The sequence below is a fragment of the Phascolarctos cinereus genome, unplaced genomic scaffold (assembly GCF_003287225.1).
Source record: "Phascolarctos cinereus isolate Bilbo 61053 unplaced genomic scaffold, phaCin_HiC Scaffold_9;HRSCAF=440, whole genome shotgun sequence".
Taxonomy (NCBI): domain Eukaryota; kingdom Metazoa; phylum Chordata; class Mammalia; order Diprotodontia; family Phascolarctidae; genus Phascolarctos; species Phascolarctos cinereus.
Window position 1 is genome coordinate 154,131,488 of NW_027556402.1, and position 21,889 is coordinate 154,153,376.

General features: G+C 36.0%; 1 protein-coding gene across 1 annotated transcript in view; it reads right to left on the reverse strand.

Moving 5' to 3' along the window:
* GRXCR1 (glutaredoxin and cysteine rich domain containing 1) overlaps positions 1 to 21,889 on the reverse strand; it is a 123,148-nt gene that overhangs the window by 24,295 nt on the left and 76,964 nt on the right. Inside the window, exon 2 of the mRNA XM_020989568.2 lies at positions 21,528 to 21,770. Within this exon, the coding sequence (XP_020845227.1) occupies positions 21,528 to 21,770 (243 nt within the window). The remainder of the gene's footprint in view (positions 1 to 21,527; positions 21,771 to 21,889) is intronic.

The window sequence follows — 21,889 nt, forward strand, 5'->3', positions numbered from 1 at the left end:
AGATAAGGTTAATTTGTGGTTTTCTAAGTCAATATGCAGCCTATAGGGGTTTCTATTTGATTTTGATACCACTGCCTAAACAACTGTTCTTTTGATAATTCATTATATGCAGAAAACCTATTCTGGAACCTATTTCTTACTGTTCAGATCCATAACTAAAGTAAAATTAAAGTGAACATTCAGGAATTTATGAAGCAGCACCATTATTTTAGATTTAAATATCATAAACAGTTGAATTGAACTGATGTGTTTCTAGTGTGAGGAGCCTTCACTAATATTCTGCACTGGAACTTTAACTTACAGAGAGCCCTGAGTTCTCTGCTCCGTCTAGACCAATGCTTCTTAAACTTTGGGTCACATCTCCCATATGGGGTCATGAAAAATTCGGCAACAGTAAAAGTTTTCTGAATGTACAACAACCTAAAATTAGTTCAAAATCAAATGCGTGATGAATCTGAGGTGTTTCAGGCAGTGCTTGCCCATTCTGCATCACCTAACTTTCCTGCAACCTTGGTTCTGAACACATGTGCACTTTGCACTGCGTATGTCCTCAGGCCATGCAACACAATGATGCCAACCAATGCTGCTGAAACTTGAAAAGGAGTCTCAAGTTGAAGAAGCCCTGAAGACAAGCCTAAAGATTTTCCTGAGATGACAAGAGAGATATAATGTGATACTTGGAAATTCTGAAAGATTCATGATGTCATCATTGTTAGCACTCCACACACTGATACCTGCCACAACCTCTCCAGGTGTCATAATTACTATGGCCAAATAACACACCACCTGGTAGCTATCAAACGCTGATTACCTATCTTTATTATGGACATGGGGTAGAAAGGCTCTAACATAACTAGAGTGCACATTTACTAGACAATTCCACGACCATTCACTGAAGTTGGATTACATTGCGTCCTCAGAGGGCCACGTTAGGACCTTGGAGTGCCCCTAGTATCCATTGACAAGACAAAAAAGCTTCTGCCCTGGTATTTATAGGTAAGGAAGGAAAGGCAAGATTCAAAGTGTATATATAATATGTAAAATTAGCATAGTGGCAAAGCTGAAAAAAAGTTTCCTAGCACGTTGGCTGTTTCAGCAACTGGACTATCCAGGCTGCTTAAGACCTCAGAAGTCCTTTACTCTAGGGGCAGTGTGGTTTAAGTTAGATTAAGGTGGGCCTAAGGATGGTTCTCTCTGCAGATTCCAGGCCCATTATAACCAAAATCATTCTGCTTCATCACTAAATAGAGAAAATCAGGATAAATCTTAGGCTTCCAAGACCTAATGGAGGAATCCCAAGGAATTCCACCAACTCAAATACAGAGAGAAATGACTAGAACCATAAGACTTTTGATTGTGGCAGCTTCATAGGAATTGCGAATTTGTCCTAATTTGCCAAGTAGGTCTATTAGTATGGTACGATACACTTATGTTCCCTTATCCAGAATTTCTTGAGATGCTAACAAGACAATCTATGTGAGGCAATATTCTTATAATATTTATGAATTAATGAAAAAGCATTTAAGTGATTACTATGTGCTAGGACTGGTGCTAAACACTGGGTATACAAATACAAGAAAACAAGACAATCCCTGTCCTCAAGGAGTTTACCCTCTAACAGGGGAAGTTAGCACATAAAGGGGAGCTAGAAAGACTTGTGCATTCATACACACACACACACACACATTTGTGTGTGCATACAAACACATATATATATACATGTATATATGTGTGTATATGAATATATTATATATTATTTATGTTTACATGTATATTTGTGACATGTCTATATGTCAAACATATGCATATGCATATTCTTGTATCTAGCCCTCCTGTCAATCTACCAATAAGTGGTACTGGAAAGGAATGGAAGCAGATGTCCCAAGTGTCTGGTTGGCTAAGCCACCACTCACTACCCTTGTGTCCAGTATCCATCTCTAAGTATAATTACTTCATCATAGAATGTGTATCATCTTTACTTCCTATGTCAGTGGACACTGAGGATACTGATTTTGCTGTTGTACTTAGCATAGAAATATGGCTGACCTCATCCAAATACACTTCTTAACCCCTTTTTTTTTTCTTTGCTACTCTTCTCTGCATGGTTCCTGGCAGATCCTAATCTGCTTCATCATACAGAATTTCTCAGTCTGCTGTGCCAGGTTTTCTACTGCTCACACTTCTGCCCCTGATACCGATTCTCCCTTTCTCTTGCCTGACACAGCCCCTCTGTCCCTACTGTAACAGGAAGCAGCCTTCTGATAATAAGTCTTTTTGAACATGGTGAGGCTAATCTTCAGATAATAGACATTGGCCTTTTCAGATTTCAGGTGAATTTGCTTCATCAGTATCACCTATAGAGAAGAGAGGCTAAATATAGGCCTAGAAATTTGTCAAGTGGAGCTGAGACTTGGCTGGGCACATAGGATTGGAATCCTGGCTATTGACAAAAGGCTTAGCCTACTATCTCAAAGAGTGGATGAAGGGACAAAAGAGAGGTTTTATGGTCAGTTCTTAAAGCCTTTAAGTCATATGTAATTTGGTGGCTCTGACTCCTTTGTACATGCAAAAAAATTTAAAGTGAGGAATTTCCCTAACCCAACTTTGTTCTCAAGTCCTATTTTTTTAAATTTATTGTTGGTTGTTGTTGGTTTTTTTTTCTTAAATACAGTAGATTCTAGAGCTTTATTGTGTTTGAGTTGAACCCAAAGACCAGAGGAGGTATTTCATGCACTGAGTGTCTTTGGAATACCCCAGATAATTCTGTAATCACAAATACAGAGAACTCATGATTAAACATGCTGACCAACTCTGCATAAGAGGCAAATAAATGAAAAATGCTGACTGAACACTGTAGGGGGGGGGGAGGGAAAGGAGGAAAGGAGAGAGGGAGAGAGAGGGAGAGAGAGAGAGAGAGAGAGAGAGAGAGAGAAGAGAGAGAGAGAGAGAGAGAGAGAGAGAATGAAGGAATTTGTTTTCTGTGACTATACATATATGGAGCAGGGATTTTGCTTCACATGCTTTCTCAATGGTGTGGGAGTTAGAATGGGTGGAAGTGAGAGAAGGTAGATCTTTACTTAATAAATGAAATAAAATTTACTTTTTAAAAAGTAAATAATCAGGTGCCATCAAGGGGGTAACACACAGGTTAGCTGTATGTAAGGCAAGCACACACAAGGGTTTATTTTCCAGCACTGAAAAACTCTGAAAAGATATAGTCCAGTTTGGAATCTCCCTCTCCACAGAGATCCCATCTGATCATAGATGATTTGATAATACTCTACACTAAACTAAGTCTAGGGGCTTCCTTATGTTGTTCTCCACCTCTTAACTTAGTCCTAGTACTAGAATGGAACAGGATGCATCTAGATCAATCCAAAGGAGAATAAAAACCCAATGCAGCCATAAAGTGATTCTCTGAAGACTTGAAAATGGGATGAGAAATGGCATGGAAATTGATATGTTTAAGTTGCTCATTCCACACATTTCAAACTGAGGACCCTGTAAGTTTGAATGAGCCTGCACTCCATGGAAGGAGCTATACTTCTGTTTATACCATTTTAACTCTAACAATACCATTCCCCCCTACTCTCACTACTAAAAAGCCCTGGTGGGCATATGCACCCGGGCAGTCATTTCCCAGAAACAGCATTCTAGATTCTACCAGTAATAAGTTATTTCTTTAATTTCATCTATTATGTGCATACTTTGAATTTGGCCTTATCTTCCTGACCTACAAATGTACATGACTTCTAATGTCTATTACAGCTTAAAATCTATTATTCACATTATTTTTAATTTTTAATTTTAAAATGATTAAGATTATAGATGTAGAACTGTATAAGATATAGGATCTTAAAGATGTAACTTCACCTAGTATAATCACTAACTGATGACTTCACAACCCATATCTTCTACTTTAATTTAACTAAAAAACTTTTTTTGGATTCTCTGACCAGTGGAACTTGTAAGTTGATGTTATATTACTTCAGAATTGTAGGAGCCCTCTGGTGGCTAAAATAATAAATACTTCTACATTCCTATGTGCTATAATAATTTCCATACTAACCAAAGCTTCCCTTTTGTGAGTTACTGATTTCAAATTCTGGTAAGACTGGGTGCTCATTAAAAATTTCTATTAACTTTTTCCTAGTCATAGAATTATAGATTAACTTTTTAAATAACTTGTCTTAGATTTAGAAACCTGATCCAAAGTACTTCAGATTTTAAAATAGGGAAAATTCAATCATACGCAAATACATTTAGCCCAAAATCAAGCACAGTGAAAGTGACTTAGCCATTTACATTTAAATTGGGAGGCAAGGAAATTGGTTCCTTTCACCTCAGTCCATCAATTTAGTGTTGCCTCATATGGAAGTATTTTTTTAAAACCAACTGACAGAATTATGACCTGTGTTAACTAATTGCCAAATAGTTGGGATGGCTTAATACTTTTACAATACCTAAAACCCAAGCTATCTATAGCTTAGTGATTAAAATCAACACATTTCATTACACTTATAAATAGTAAGGTAACTTTCATAGAATCTAAAATCTGGACCCTTAGTCTAGGAGGTAATGACTTTGGATCTATCCTTAACTTCTCAGATGACCTAATGAAGTCTAAAGGGGACCACAATTGCCAGACATGGAAGTTAAAAAGACCTGAATAGAACTTCCAGGGATAGAAGCAAGATACTGGAGTAGAGAAAGCACTTAGCCAAAATCTCCCAACATTCCCCTCCAAATAACTTTAAAATAAACTCTCAAATCAAATTCTGGAGTGGCAGAGCCAACAAAAGATCAAGGTAAGACATTCTTCCATCCCAAGTCAACTTAGCAGATTGGAGAGAGAGATATGTGATAAGGAAGTGGAGGCTACCTTGAAGCTCACTTGGATGAAGCAACAATGGTGGGATGAAGTGGCGGCAACAGAAGCAGTAGCAGATTCAGGAGATCTCAACATAGAAAGGGTAAGGAAAACTGGCAATTGGCCAGAAAGAAATTAGAGGGGACCCCTGTGTTAGTAGTGGACACAGGAACAGACACTTCACTCAAATCCAGGAGCACAAGGAAGAGCTTTTTACAATGGAAGGGAAAATATTAAGGAGGAAACCATGCTTAAAACTCAGTCATATCTAAGTTGGTTCAAAGAAGGAAAATACATATACATAATCAGTTGATAATAGAACTCTATCTTATGCGACAGGGAAGTAGGAGGGGAAAGTGATAAGGGAAAGGGGGGGTAATAAAAGGGAGGGCATCTAAAAGTAGCAGTAGTTAGAAGCAAAACAGACTTTAGAAAAAGGACAGGATAATAAGACAGAGAGATAAAGATAAACAGAAGAAAATAGGAAGGAAAGAAATACGCAGTTAGTAATCATAAATATGAAAGCTAATGGGATTAACTTACCCATAAAATGGAAGCAGATAGCAGAATGAATGGATTAAAAACTGGAATCCAAAAATATGTTGTTTACAAGAAACACACATGAAAGAGAGAGACACACACACAAGAGTTAAAATAAGGGACTGGAGTAGAATTTATTAAGCTTCAGCTGAGGTAAAAAAAATAAGCATGGGTAGCAATCATGATCTCAGACAAAGTAAAAGCAAAAATAAACCTAATTAAAAGAGATAAGCAGGAAAACCGCATCTTGCTAAAAGGCACGTAAGACAATCAATATTAAACATATATGCTACAAATGACAAAATATTCAAATTCTTTAAGGAAAACTTAAATTAATCACAGGAGGAAATGGACAGTAAAACTAAACTAGTGGGGGACCTCAAATTTCCCCTCTCAGTACTAGATAAATCTAACCATAAAATAAATGAGAAAAAAATTAAGGAGATGAATAGAATCTTAGAAAAGTTAGACCCCTATAGAAAACTGAATGGGAACAGAAAGGAGTATACCCTTTTTCTCAGGTGTACATGGCATCTTCACAAAAAAAAAAAAAGACCATGTAATTAGGGAATGAAAATCTTACAAACAAATGTAGAAAATTAAAAATTAAATACATCATTCTCAAATCATAAAACAATGTAAATGTCTGTAGACACATAGATTAAAAATTTTTTGGAAACAAAATAATTTAATCTTAAGAAATATGTGGATCAAAGGACAAATCATAGAAACAATCAATAATTTCATTAAAGAGAATGACAGCAATGAGACATGATTACAAAATTTGTGGGATGCATCCAAAGCAGTACTTAGGGGGAATTTTATACCTCTAATAGTGTACATCAATAAAAGAAACAGAATGAACAATGAATTGGACGTACAATTAAAAAAAAACTAGATAAAGAACAAACCAAAAATTCTTAATTAAATGCTAAATTGGAAATCCTAAAAATTAAAGGTGAGATTAATAAAATTGAGTATTAAAAACCATTTAATTAATAAATAAAACTAGCAATTGGTTTATGAAAAAACTAATAAAATAGATAAACCCCTAGTTACTTTGATTTTAAAAAAAGAGAAGAAAACCAAATCATTAGTATTAAAAATGAAAAGGGTGAATATACCATTAATGAAGATGAAATTAAAGCAACTATAAAGCATTATTTTGAACAATTATATGCCAATAAATTTAACAATTTAAATGAAATGGAAGAATATTTACAAGAATATAAATTGCTTGGAAGAGGAAATAGAATATCTAAATAGACCTAATTTATTTTTTAATTTTATTAATTTATTTTGATTTATTAATAATCACTTCCATATGCTTTTGAGTTTAAAATTTTTCTCCCCCTTCCTCCCCACCACCCTTCCCAAGACGGTGCACAATCCGATGTAGGCTATACATTTACATTCCCATTAAACATATTTTCACATTAATGGTGTTGTAAGTAAAAATTAAAACCAAGAAGAAGAACCATCAGAAATCTGAAACAAAACTCAACAGAAGAGAAAAAAATAGCAATTTAACTTTTGTAGCTCTTTCTTTGGATGTGGATAGCATTTTCCATTACAAGGCCTCTGGAGATGTCTTAGATCCTTGTATTGCTGGGAAGGGTTAAGTTTATCAATATTAGTCATCACACAACATGGCTGTTATTGTGTACAAAGTCCTCTTGGTTCTGCTCACTTCACTCAGCATCAGACCATATAAGTCTTTCCAGGTTTTTCTGAAGTCAGCCTGTTCATCATTTCTTACAGCACAATAGTATTCCATTACATTCATATACCGCAACTTGCTCAGCCATTCCCCAATTGATGGGCATCCTCTCAATTTCCAATTCTTTGCCACCACAAAAAGAGCTGCTATGAATATTTTTGTATATGTGGGTCCTTTTCCCATTTGTATGATCTCTTTGGGATATAGCCCTAGAAGTGCTATTGCTGGATCAAAGGGTATGCACATTTTTGTAGCCCTTTGGGCATAGTTCCAAATTGTTCTCCAAAATGGTTGGATCATTTCACAACTCCACCAACAATGCATTAGTGTTCCAATTTTCCCACATCTTTTCCAACATTTATCATTTTCCTGTTTTGTCATGTTGGCCAATCTGATAGGTGTGATGTGGTACCTCAGAGTTGTTTTGATTTAGAGCATTTTTTCATCTGACTATAGATGGCTTTAATTTCTTCATCTGAGAACTATCTGTTCATATTCTTTGACCATTTATCAGTTGGAGAATGGCTTGTATTCTTATAAATTTGACTTAATTCTCTATATATTTTAGAAATGAGGCCCTTATCAGAAAGACTGGTTGTAAAAATTCTTTCCCAATTTTCTACCTTCCTTCTAATCTTAGTTGCATTGGCTTTGTTTGTGCAAAAACTTTTCAATTTAATGTAATCAAAATTATCCATTTTGCTTTTTGTAATGTTCTCTATCTCCTGTTTGGTCATGAATTCTTCTGTTCTCCATAGATCTGATAGGTAAACTATTCCTTGTTCTCCCAGTTTACTTATGGTATCAGCCTTTATATCTAAGTTATGAACTCATTTTGACTTTATTTTGGTATATGGTGTGAGATGTGGGTCTATGCCTAGTTTCTGCCATACTCTTTTCCAGTTTTCCCAGCAGTTTTTTTTTTCAAAAAGTGGGTTCTTATCCCAGAAGCTGGGTTTATCAAATAATAGATTGCTATATTTTTAGTCACTGACTACAGTGTCTTGCATATTTAACGTATTCCACTGATCCACCACTCTATTTCTTAGCCAGTACCAGGCAGTTTTGATGATTGCTGCTTTATAATATAAATAGACATATTTTAGAAAAAGAAATTTAACAGGTCATAAATGAGCTTCCTAAAAAAAGGTGGGGGGGGGGCCAACACCAGATGTTCACAAGTGAATTCTATCAAACATTTAACGATCAACTAATTCCAATATTAAACAAATTATTTGAAATAATAAGCAAAGAAGGGATCCTACCAAACTCCTTTTATGAAACAAATATGATACTTATACCTAAACCAGGAAGAGTAAAAACAGAGAAAGAAAATTATACACCAATTTCATTAATGAATATGGATGCAAAAAATCTTAAACAAAATACTTTTATCTAGTATACTAGATAAAAGACTACAACAACATATTGCAAATAATATACATTATGATCAAGTGGGATTTATACCAGGATTGCAAAGATTGTTTAACATAAGAAAAACTACTTATATCAATAGTAAAAGTAACAAAAATCACATGATTATATCAATAGATGCAGAAAAACATTTTTTATAAAGTACAATACTCATTTCTATTAAAACAAAAAACAGTTATAAATGGGTTTTTCCTTAAATTGACAAAAAGCATTTATCTAAAACCATGAGAAAGCATTATTTGTAATGGGGATATGCTAGAAGTCTTCCCAGTAAGATCAGGTGTGAAACAAGGATGCCCACCATCACCAATATTATTCAATATTGTATTGGAAATCCTAGCAATAGCAAAAAGAGAAGAAAAAGAAATAGAAGGAATCAGAACAGGGAATGAGGTATTAAAACTATCTCTTTTTGCAGACAATATTTGGAAAATCCCAAAGACTGCACTAAAAAGTTATTTAAAACAATAATTTTTAACAAAGTAGTAGGATATTGAAGTAAATCCAAATAAATCATCAGCATTCCTATATATCACAAACAAAACCTTGCAAGAAGAGATAACAAGAGATACCCCATTTAAAATACTTCTACATAGTATAAAGTACCTAGCAGTACATCTGCCAAAACAAATCCAGGAATTATATAAACAAAATTATAAAAAAAAAACTTTTTTATACAAATAAAATCAGATTTAAATAATTGGAGAAATATTAAAATATTAATTGTTCATGGGTAACCTCTGCCAATACAATAAAAATGATAATTTTCCTAAACTAATTTATATATTCATTGCCATCCCAATCAAATTACCAAAAATATTTTACTGAATTAGAAAAAAATAACAAATTTCATTTGTAAGAATAAAAAGTCAAGAATATCAGAGGAACAAATAAAAAAATGTAAAAGAAGGAGGTTTAGCAGTACAAGTTCTTAAATTACAGTAAAAGTCAGTAATTATCAAAACTATCTGGTACTGGCTGAGAAATAGAAAGGTAGATCAATGGAACAGAGTAGAAATGATTTACAGCAAACAGATAAATATAGTAACCTTGTATTTGACAAGTGTAAAGACAATATTTTGGGATAATAATTCATTATTTGCCTTCTCAAGGAGGCATAGAGAGGAGGGAGAGAATTTGGAAATCAAATACTCATAGCTGTTAGGTCCTCTGGGCAATTATACAGGAACTCAAGGGCCTTATTCTTTTCTTCTCTTCTATATGTTGCTGCTGTTGTTGATGATGATAGCACATTCACACAGTGCTTTGAAGCTTGCAAAGTGTTTTCCGCACAACCACCCAAGCTGGCTTGAAGGCAGACATTGTAACACTTTAGGAGAGTCCATGAAGGCTGAACTTTAAGGAAGGATGAGAAAGTAATGAATAAAAGACTGATCTTTGATCAATGTATATTTACTGTCATTAGTTCAAATGTGAGAAGAGTATACTTTGAGTGTAAATTCAGGATTTGAAGGGAAAGGGATCTTTGAAGCTTTCTCCAGAAATGTACACCCACAACCAGGCCACAGGCATGCTTTATTGAGAACATAATCTACTGATATCTGAATGATAAAACCTGGTACAAATAACTCTCTCTGGTTGTGGAAGATCAGCTAGGCCATATGGATACCTTCATGTGGGAACGGTTGTTGGGAAATGGGAAGGGTATACGGTATATTATTGGTTAAACTCCACATTGAAAGTGACTGACTCATTCAATAAAGCTTACTTCTGAATTCAAACCTGACTCCAAGCATTATGATTGTGTAGGGGTTCGCTTAGCTTTGCTTTTCCAGCCAAAGCTGTTTACAGTGACCTTGCTGATTTCTTCAGGGGAGATATCACTTCTCTGAAGCAGCAGAACCTCTACTCTGAAAGGCAAGTCTTTATCAGAGTGAAAAGATTGCACATTCCATAAGGATGTAGATGGAAAATGACAACAAAGCTACATGTATTGAGCACTAACTATTTAAAGAGCATCTTACAGAGCACTGTGGGGAGTTAAAAAGTAAGTTATAGCATTAGCACTGGAGGGACTTTATGATTCATCCAAATCATTTCATTTTATAATTGGGGAAAAATGAGGCCTAAAGAAGTTATAACTTATCCAAACTTAAATACCTGGCAGAGCTGGGATTTGAACACCACTGCCAGTCCCCCTGCTCTAAATCCAGCGTTCTTTCCTCAGATCCATATGCCAAAGACATTCTGACTTCACAATATTTATTAGGCTTTGAAACAAATACTCTGAGTTCCATGATCAAGCAGCTGAAGTAACTCCCCAAATAAGATTCAGATTTCAGTGGCAGAGATTAAATACATTTCTTCATCATGTTTCTCTAAACACATTGTTGGGATTCAAATCCAAGTAAATCAAGTATTACTGCAAATACCCCTTCAAACTCAGTTAAAGGTCTTTGAGAAAGCATTTCAAGAACTTCTTCATAATGAACAATTCAGCCCTGAAGCCCACATTGGCAGCAAGATACGTAAAATATTCTGGGCTGATCATCAGGCGGATTAAGACTAAAACACTACATGCTAACCTGCTCTGAAAAAGCCCTGCAGTCAACCAAAGATTTCCATCAGTAAGCCAGAATAGTAAAATATTCCTGAATTATGCAACCAAGTTAGCCTACAGTTTAACTATGTGCCGAGAAGTAGAAAAAGAAGTAGAAAAACAAAATATAAAGCTGAGTGTTTGCTGCGTTTTTTTCATGATTGTATGACAACTGACTGAACTAATGGTCTCCAAAGGGGTTATAGTGTCCAGTCTTCTTTACTGGGGCAAGTTACAGACCTGAATATCTGGATTTTATGAAGCACACCAAATATCTGCCTTCTTAAGCTGTTTCATCAGCATCACCTACTAGTAGAGCCAGTCTTACACATAAACAGGGTACAATATCAACTGCATAGTATGATTTGAAGGACACTGGGAACTCATAATTAAAGCCTAAGTTTTGCAATGGACCATGCCAACCAGTCCAATTTTCCTACCTAATGAAGGAATCCTCTTGACAACATCCTTAAAAGACCATCATTTAGTCTGCGCTTGCAATGATGTGGTATTTAATACTATTGTTGGTGGTGTAGTAGATAGTGCACTAGACCTGGAGTCAGAAAGACCTGAGTTCAAATCTAAATTAAAATACTTACTAGCTGTGTGTCTCTGAACAAGTCACCTAACCACCCTCTGCCTCAGTTTCCTCAACTGTAAAATGGGGATAACAATAGCACCTACATGACAGGGTTGTTGTGAGATTAAATTAATATTTAAGTACTTAGCATAATGCCTGACATATAGGAGATGCTTAACAAATATTTGTTCCCCCTATATTGAGCTGAACTCTATTTCCCTATAACTTCTATAATTCTTCAAAGTTCTGTTCTTTGTTGTACTTTCTTTGTCTAGTCCCATAATTTTATTGGTGAAATCCTTAGGGAGAACTCTCCCTTTAAAAATAAATCCCATTCATTCTGTGGACAAGGATCTCTCATTTAGAATCCTAATGTACAAGTTAATGCTCATAGATGAACTACAGACTTAGTGTTAGCAAGGTCTTTCCCTTTTCTGCCACCACTTTGCCACATGCAGAAACAGAAGGGAGTCACACATGACCGAGGGCCCTATTATATTTTTCCTTATTTCATAGTATTCATCATCAGTGGCCAGTCTAATGGCTATATATGCATATAGCCACTCTGTATTCTATTGCTGGACCTATGTTCAAAACCTTCCTAAGTGGAACCTTCCAGAACTTGGGCTTCCACGGTAGAGAAGTCAAGAATGCGTGATCACCTACACACTACAATAAGGAATAAGAGCAGGGTGGATGGAGGATACTGACCTTGTAATCAACCAAAATCTCTTTTATATGAAATACTGCCAAAGTCATATCTCACTCATTCTGTGCTTATACAATTTGATTTCCCGAACATTAACAATGGGTTTAAAACATTTATCTTTAAATTCCATCTTCTTGGTTTCAACCCAGTGCATTTAGTCTATCAAGATTTATTTTAATTCTGACTCCTATTTAACACAATTTCTATCTCTCCCCACTTTGTGTCATCCACAAATTTAACTACTATATCATGTGTGTTCTCATTTAAATTCATTTAAAAAAAAATCAGTGCATGAGACAGTGCCAAGGACAGAGATCAATATCAAGAGACTAGTTAATCAGTCAGTATCTTTCAGATACCCTGAAGACAGAGTGCAAGGTTCTGAAAGTCTTGAAGAGAACTTATAATGTCTCCTTTCACGTTTTCTCTTCTCTAAATTAAACACTCCAGCTCTTTCTATTGCTCTTTATGTGACATGAACTCACATCATGTTTGTCTTCTTTTGGACGCTACCTAGTAGCAAGGATGTCATGGATAACTCACATCCTCAGATAATTAAAAACTTTATTTTTAGCCCTGAGTTTTAAACTCTCCCCACTCACACAGACTTTCTAATAAAGTGTGGGGGAAATCAGGTGACAAGTATTTGAGGACCATGATAACTGATTTAGAATCACGAGTTCTAGGAATCTTCTATGCTGCCATTTTTTCTCTCTCATCCTTTCTTCCAATCTCCTTGACAAGGTTAATTAATCACACCTCTACCTGTGCTTTTAATCCTCTCCTGTGTTTTCTGGGAACTTGTCTAATCATCATTCTAGTTCTCTTTCATCTTCTGTCTCCCCCTAACTCTTGGTTCCTTCCTCATCAAGTGTCTACAAGTATATTCACTTCTTCCCCATCTTGAAAAAAGGTACAATTCTGCTAACACTTTCATCATATATCTGCTCCTTCCTATGCCAAGCTCCTAAAAAAAGTTGAATACATTCTCTACCTGTTTTCCTATCAAGAAATCTGAATTCTAATTATACCACTCTACTCAAACTGCTCTCTAAAAGGTTATCAATGACCTCTTAATTATTAAATCCAATGTTTTTTTTTTCCTCATCCTCTTTGACATCTTTGCAACTGTTGATATTTTTGACCACTCTCTCTTCCTGGATACTCTAATTTATTGGTTTCTGTGACACTGCCTTCTTGTATTTTTGCCTACCTGTCTGATCCACTCTTTCTTATATTTTTATGTTTCATTATCATCTTATTTCTAACCCTTCAGTTTGAGTGTCTCCAAAGGCTCTGTCCTAGAGATACTTTTCTCTCTTATGCTTTTTTCCCTTTGTGATCTCACCAGCTTTTATGGGCTTAATCATCTTTATGTGAATAATTCTATTCTTCGAACCCTAATTTATCTCCTGAACTCCTGTCCAGCACCACTAGCTTTCTGCTGAACACCTCCAATTGGATGTCTCATCAGCATTTCATAATCAGTGTGTCCAAAAGAGAATATATTGTCTTCCCTTACAAATCCCTTACAAATCTAGGTTTCCAAAGCCTCCATTTCTCTTCAGGAGAGTACTATCCTCCTAGTTACTCAGTAACTGTCTTTGTCTCCTCTTTTCCTCATTCTCCACATTCAATGAGTTGAATGTCCCTTTTGCTTCTATCTCTCCAATAACTTTCATGTCTTTTCCCTTTCTCTCCACTTATACTACCACTAACATAGTTCAGATCTTTTTTACTCAATAGTCTTGCAGTCTCTTTCCCCTCTCTATTTTTGCTCCACATAACTGACAAAATAATATTCTTTTCATACAGATCTTATGCTATAACTCCCCAGCTTAACCTCTATCTTTTTTCCTGTAGTCTATATTTCATCTCTTGATTCTGCATTCATACAAGCTGGCTCCACATCTCTACCTTTCAAAGTTATCTTCTCTTCTAGACTTACCTCAGGAGACACTCTGACTTTTAAAGTTGGCACTTATTGGCAATTCTATTGCCTATAAGCAAGTATGGGTTGCAGTTCCAGGATGAAGAGGAGTGCTTGTGATTGGTCGCAAGGGAGCAGAGTCCCTGGTTCCAATTTCAGAGCCAAAAGAAGCACTACACTTAAAGCTGCAGAAGAGCAAGGGACTTGGTCACTGTTCCAGGGCCAAGAGGAGTACTAGTACTTGTGGCTAAAGGAACAGGGTACTTCCTGGGTTAAGACCAAAGTGCAGAGCAGGAGAGTAGTGACCACACCTCTCCCTTGATAACAACGCCTTGGAAGCACCAAAAACTTCCAAACCCCCTAGAACCAGCTCTGAAAATAGCAGCAAGAAAAAGCCTAAAGTTTGGCACAGTGCCTCCCCACCCAGAGGGGAGCAAAGGCCAACTTTAACAAAAATTTCATAGTGAAGAAATAGGCTGGAAAAATTAGCAAACAACAACAAAAAAGAATCTAAACACAAAAAATTACTATGGTAACAGGCAAGAACAATGCATTAACTTAGGAGACAATAATGTAAAACAATTACAAGCAAAGCCTCAGAGAGAAATGCTAATTGGACATGAGTCCAACAAGAATTCCTGGTAGAGTTAAAGAAAGAGATGAGTAGTAAAGGAAAAACTGATAAAAGAAATAAGAGTGATGCAAGAAAATGATAAAAGGAGAATTAAAAGCTTGGTAAAAGAGGCACAAAAAATTACTGAAGAAAATATCACCATATAAAACAGAATTGGTCTCATGTAAAAGAGCCACCTATTTACCCAAGACAAGTGATGGAGTCCCCTTGTTTAATATATTTTCTATGGCACAGTCGAGCAAACCACTTTTTCTTTTTTTGGTGAGATAATTGGGGTTGAGTCACACACTGACTTGCCCAGAGTCACATAGCTAGTAAGTGCTATATATCTGAGACCAGATTTGAACTCAGATCCTCCTGACTCCAAGGCCAGAGCTCTATCCATTGTCCCAAGCTTAGGGGGGATTGTGCAGCTGTTTTCAGAAATACTTCTAGAGACCTGCAAATTTTCAGTTCTTCCAAGGTGCTATGATCAATGGCAAGGTGTTTACTCCTTTCCTGGCCTGTGCTCTAGTCTATGAGTGACCACAAGCACTCTTTTCTGTCTTGGAACTGTGAGGAGGATTCTTTCTTCACCATCAGCACAAGCTCCACCACGCCAATGTTCCTCCTTTTCCCAGGACCACCACCCAGAACTATGACCAGATCCAAGCACGGGCAAAGCAAGAGAATCCTGTCTCAGCACCAGCAAAGAGATCCCTGCAGTTCCCCTCTGCTCAGCCACTTGATTCCCCCTTAGTCTGTGGGCCAAGAGCTTCAGAAGCAGCTGCTGCTCTGGGGCTGCACCAGGACTGGGGACAGACCAAGATCCTCTTTCATCATGGTCAGACAGACTTTTCCTACTGATCTTCTAAGTTGTCTTTGGCGTTTGTGGGTTGAGAAGTCCAGAAACCACCACAGCTGCTCATGATTCAGTCCCCTGAGGCTTACTCCAGGTTCCCTGAGGCCTGGTCTTTGTGGGCCTACACTGAACTGTGCTCCTTTCCCAGCCTGGTGCAATAGACCTTTCCAATCAACCATCCAGGTTGCCTTGGGCTGGAAATTTGTTTCACTCTGTCTTTTTGTGGGTTCTGCTGCTCTAGAATTTATTTAGTGTCATCTTTTTACAGGTATTTGGAGGGGTTTGGGGGAGAGCTCAAGCAAGTCACTGCTTTTACTCCACCATCTTGGCTCTGCCCCAGAATTCAAAATTTAAAAAAAAAAATGTTAAAAATAAATTTTAAAAAAAGAAAAAAAAATGTAATGGAGCCCCTGATACCTAAGATCACTGAAAAAATCTATAGAGAGAGGAAAGGAGGGAACCCAGTACAGATCCCTGAAGTACATTCAGGTTAAGAAACAAGACATGGATTATGATCCAGCAAAAGAAACTGAGCAGGAACTGCAAATAGGCAGGAAGAAAATGAAGAGAGAACAGAAGCACAAAACCTAAGGAGGGGAAAGTATCAAGGAACAGAGATACCTAAACCAAAATATTCTTCTCACCAAAATTAATTTACTTTGTTACATTACCTGAAATTTCCCTAATTAGAGATTGAATGAAATTAACAAGTATTCTATTTAAAAAGGATCATGGACATGTCAGTCATTCACATTACTGTGAATAAATTCTATCTTTATCATTAATATGAATAAATTATTTTTCCCCCCTAAAATTCAAACGAGATTAGATGCATTCAGATAAGGAGCGTTTTGACTAGAGGAGAAGAGAAGTAGATAATTTGGGAGATTGAAAATCTAGCCTGGGGAGAGGGCTAAGGACAACATGAAAACAAAATATTCCTAGGGAGAGTAACAGGTTGATGATAGAGAAACACAGAAAGAGAAGTAAGAGAATGGGAAAAATAAACTTTCTTAATTTCAAAATTTTAGCTACACTAACCATGAGCTCCAGAAAGCAAAAGGAGAGAATTCTCTTTTTTTTTTCCTCTTCCTCCTTTTATTGGCACCATATGGTTCTGTATCCCCAGGGTATGGAACCTAATCCATTATTTTATGTTGAAGTTCAAGTATATTATTAGCTAAATAGGAAGCTTTCTATTTTTATAACTATTTTCTTTGATAAGAAAAATTATCCAAGAATTCTAAAGACAGAAGCAATATAACAGGTAAACTTAGAAGTCTCCATGTTTCTCTCTGGGTCTGTTTTTTCCTTCTTTCCCCCTCTTCATCTAGCTCTAAACAAGAGGATCAAAAATTTAAAGCTGGAAAAGACTTCAGAGATCAACCTCTTCATTTTATAGATAAGGAAGCTGAGGCTAAGAGAGGGTGGGTAGGTGATCTTTCCAGAGCCGTCCATCATGTAAGTGTCTGAGGAAATGTTTGAATCCAGTCTTTCTGACTCTGGGTCCAGTGCCCTATTTAACATGTGATGCTGCCTATTAAATCCTAGGAGTTATCCATCATTTGTCACTACTAAAGAAGGTGGCTGTATATCTAGTAAAGAAGATTCCACGTATGTACATTTTCTTACTTTAGAAAATTCAGTATAAATTTAAGAGGTTCCCCACTGCTGCTTCTCTACCAGTATCAATTTCTTTTGCTCCCTAAAAATTATTTTCCATTACATGTCAGAGCCCAGTAGAGGGCATCCTTCCATTTCAGATGCATGAATCTTTCAAGAAACGGTTCCTTACTTATGGCTTTTACATTAGATATGAAATAAAGGTACAATTGTAGCTGGGGAAAAAATAACCCTTATAATCTTATTGAGGCAGTTCCTCTCTTTTAAAATATAGGAGCCATCCTCCAATTGATAAATGTTCAAACACTGTGAACAGGCAGTTCTTCAATCCAAGCTATTAATAACCATATGAAAAACATTTTCATAAAATTTTAATAATTAGATAAATGTAAATTAAAGCACCTCTGACATTTTCCCTCTCACCCCTCAGACTAGCAAAACTGACCAAAAAAAGGAAAATGACAAATGTTGGAAGGTCTGTGGGGAAATAGGTACACCCATGCCACTATTAATGGAGTTGTAAATTGATCCAGTCTAGAAAGCAATTTGGAACTATAATCAAAAAGTCACTAGTGTGTATATACCTTTCAACCTAGTGATACTTCTACTAGACCGATGTGCAAAAGAGATTTTAAAAAAGAATAAAAGTATCCAAATATACAAAATAATTGTAGCAGGTCATTTTGTAGCGTCAAAGAAATGGAAACTAAGTATACACCCAATAATTGGGAAATAAATTAAGAAATTATGGTATATGAAGGTAATGGAATAATACTGTACCATGACAAATGTTGAAAAGGATTGGTTCAGAAATACCTGTGAAGAACTATATGGAATGATGTAGAGTGATGTAAGTAGAACAATTTCTATCAGAACATCATTACGAAGACAATCAACTTTGAAAGAATTAAGAATTCTGACCGATGCAGAAGTCCTGAGATGAAGTACGCTGCCCCAGAGATAGTGTGGATTCAAGATGACACAGAGGTGATGGATTCCAGATGATACAGAGGGGATGGGTTCAAGATGATAGAGAGGTGATGGGTTCAAAATGGAAAATGAGACGTAACATTTTTGAATATGGACGATGTGGGAATTTGTTTTATTTCACTACACATTTTTGTTACAAGGGTTTTGTTTTTCTTTTTTCTTTTAAATTGGGGGTAAGTGGGAGGTTTAGAAAATAAATACTTATGCATTAAAAATAAAATGTAATTTTTTTAAAAGAAGGAAATAGAGATCAATATGATTGGGGGGGGAACAAACCAAATGCTCTTGGATGTTCTGGGGTGTTGGTATTCAAGTTAACTGGCAGAAGCAAAGGGGAATTGTGAACACTTTCATCTGCCTGAACTTAATAATATGTGCAAAGAGAATGATCACAGGCAAAGGGCAATAAAGACATCAACCTGCCTTTTGCTGCATGGGTCCATAACATTCTACTGTCATCCCTCAAATTGAAATGCAAAAACCAGTAATGAAATTGTACCCTGCTGTTTTTGTTCTAAACTATAAAAGGTTCATGAAAGAAGAAAAAAAGATTCTTACAGTGAGCAGGAAGCCAGAGAAATGCAAAAGTCAAGGGGAAACTTTAAACGCTATGGGTGTCAGACTATGTAATATATTTTCCAGTATATTAAGAACATCCCATTGCCCTTCCCCACCCCAAAAAAAATTAGGACTGCCACATTCTCCCTGATATTTTGCAATTTAAGATTCTCTTAGAGTGATCTTCCTTGTTAAAATGCAAATAACCTGAAAAATATTAGACTTTAAACCCTATCAATCATTTACCCATTAGTGTAAATGTAGATACTTGCCTGTAAGCAGATATTGATAAGAGAGAAAAGACAGAACCTGAAGATACAGCAATAGCACGTGAGAAGATAAAAGAGTACAGGAAGAAGAGCCGGGGGCACCTCAGGACAAAGTATATCTACTCCATCCCTGGGGCTGGGCCTCCCTAGGAAGACTGTATCTTTTTTTGGCTGACAAATGCTATGTTTCAACTTTTCCATTTTTCCAACTTCAATTTTCAGAAGAAACATAAGAGAGCGTCATTCTGTAACTCAGTACATTCTTGAGCACTTTAAATTTGAGGCATATTCATGAAATTCAAAAGAGCCAGTTGCTAAACAAATCTAAAACTCAAATATCCACCTACTGGTTGACAACCTTTGTAAACTTATAATTAATTATCTCTTTCTTCATTCCTACTTTATAATCTCCTTGCCCCAAGGTTTTTTTTTTCACTGCCCATTTTTATTTTAGATGATTTTAATATACAACAAAAATGTCTATAAAATAAATAAGCTTAATAAGACATAAAAAACCAACAATGTATAGATTGCCAAATATATATGTATGTGTGTATATATATATATTTAAACTTTATCAAAATGATAACATAGTTTTATTGGCTTTATGTCCTTTTCTGGTTCTTCTTCACTTTTGTACTCAGCATACTTTTACCATTGTGCTATATAGATACAGGGCAACCCAAAAATCACAGTTCTAAGCTGCACTAAGATTTTTGGAATACCAAGCCTACATTTAAGGAGGGTGCCTAAGCCAGACATGTCTTTATTCCTCTCCTGACTGTACTTCCCACCTCTTTTTTTCAACTTCCTTTAGGTGCAGTCTTCCCTCATCAGAATTGTAAGCTTCTTGAGGGTTGGCATTGTTTCTTTCTGCTTGTATTTGTATTTCCAGGCTTAACACAATACTTAGCACCTAATAAGTGCTTAATAAATGTTTATGAGTTTATTGTGAGTTCTTCATTCTGAATCACTTAAAATTCATTTTTCTATGTCTTATCATGGATTAGTCATGCTATAGGCTTTAGGGGATACCAATAGACAGACCACTTGCTCTGCTGATATGCATACAATGTCAAGAGAATTAGAGGAAAACTCTTTCCACGTTAGGTGAACCCTCTGTGGAGTGTTTATGGGAGGACATGGACAAGAGTAGCTCATGTGAAAGGAAATTAATTAGTTGCCATTCAAGTTTTGATCTCATCATCTCATAATGATCAGAAAACTATTTAAATATCAAAAATATTATATTCTTCATACTTGTCATTTTATGGCCCAATGACATCCTATTAGAATGATAGAACATCATTTTTTTTAATTGATCTCCAATTTTTGGACATTTGAGTTGTTTTCAATTCCTTGCTATTACAAACAAAGGTATCATGACTACTTCTCCTGAGGAGAATCTTAAGGATGTTTTTTCTAATGTCATGTATTTCAGACAATAACATTTTAATAAATAACATTTAATTATACAATACTTTTCATAGAGATGGGAAGTAAATATGCTGTATTATTGCCAGGGATGATTATTTCATTGCTCCTGCCTTAATCTTATATCTATTTTTTTCCCAGTGCAGACATGGTCAGATTCAAGAATAAATTTTTTGACAAATAGCAGTTTTAAAAGCCTGTCCTCCTGAAACCCATTTTATAATAATTCTATTTTAGGATCATCCTATGTTCATCAGGTAGGAACCAGAGCACCAGGTCATGAGCCACAATAAAATCACATGCATCTTTTAAATAATGCATCTTTTTGCCTGCACTGAAAAAGCCTAATTCTAATATGGTTCTGAAAACTTCCTAATATGGAGTCGTGTCAGCCACCAATCTTGTTCTTTTCCATAAGTAATACATTTCAAAAGGCAATTTCATGCTGACTTTACCTTATTCTCAAGCTTCTCAGGGATGAATAGTCTTATCAACTCACTGATTTGGAGTAGAAATAACTCTTTCATTGCCTCTGTTTCAAGTTCCAAAAGAAAGAAAAATTCTAGCTTGTGTTTTCCTTTCGCCTTTCCAAGGGCTTATAGAATTCTGCACATCTTATAACAGGTTTTAAAAGAGCCTCATTTTGGGGCAGCTAGGTTGCACAGTGGATAGAGCACTGGCCCTAGAGCTAGATGGACCTCAGTTCAAATCTGACCTCAGACACTTGACACTTACTAGCCATGTGACCCTGGGCAAGCCACTTAACCCCCTTGCCAGCAAAAAAACCAAATAAAAACTAAAATAAAAGAGCTCATTTCCCTCGTAGAGTACTTACCCCAAGGTAATGGCCATCAATAAACACAACAGGCAGAGAAGGTGCTTCAGACACCCTCCTGCATCTCTCATCAAGCTCTTTTCCATATTCACCATTAAGAGCAATATTTTTCTCTTCAAATTTGACTCGATGATTCTGGAAGATTTTCCTAACGAGTTCACACCTTTCAAAAGTCGTTCTTACCACACGAAGGCAAGTGGTGTAAATCACTATCCGATCAAATTCTAGATCTGTTGATGGTTGCTGGAAAGGGGGGAAATGTAAATGTTTATGTTAATCATAGAAAGACAATCTCTATTTAATATATTTCCATTTTTAAGCCTATACAGTCAATCTAACTACATTTTTATGCACAAATCAGA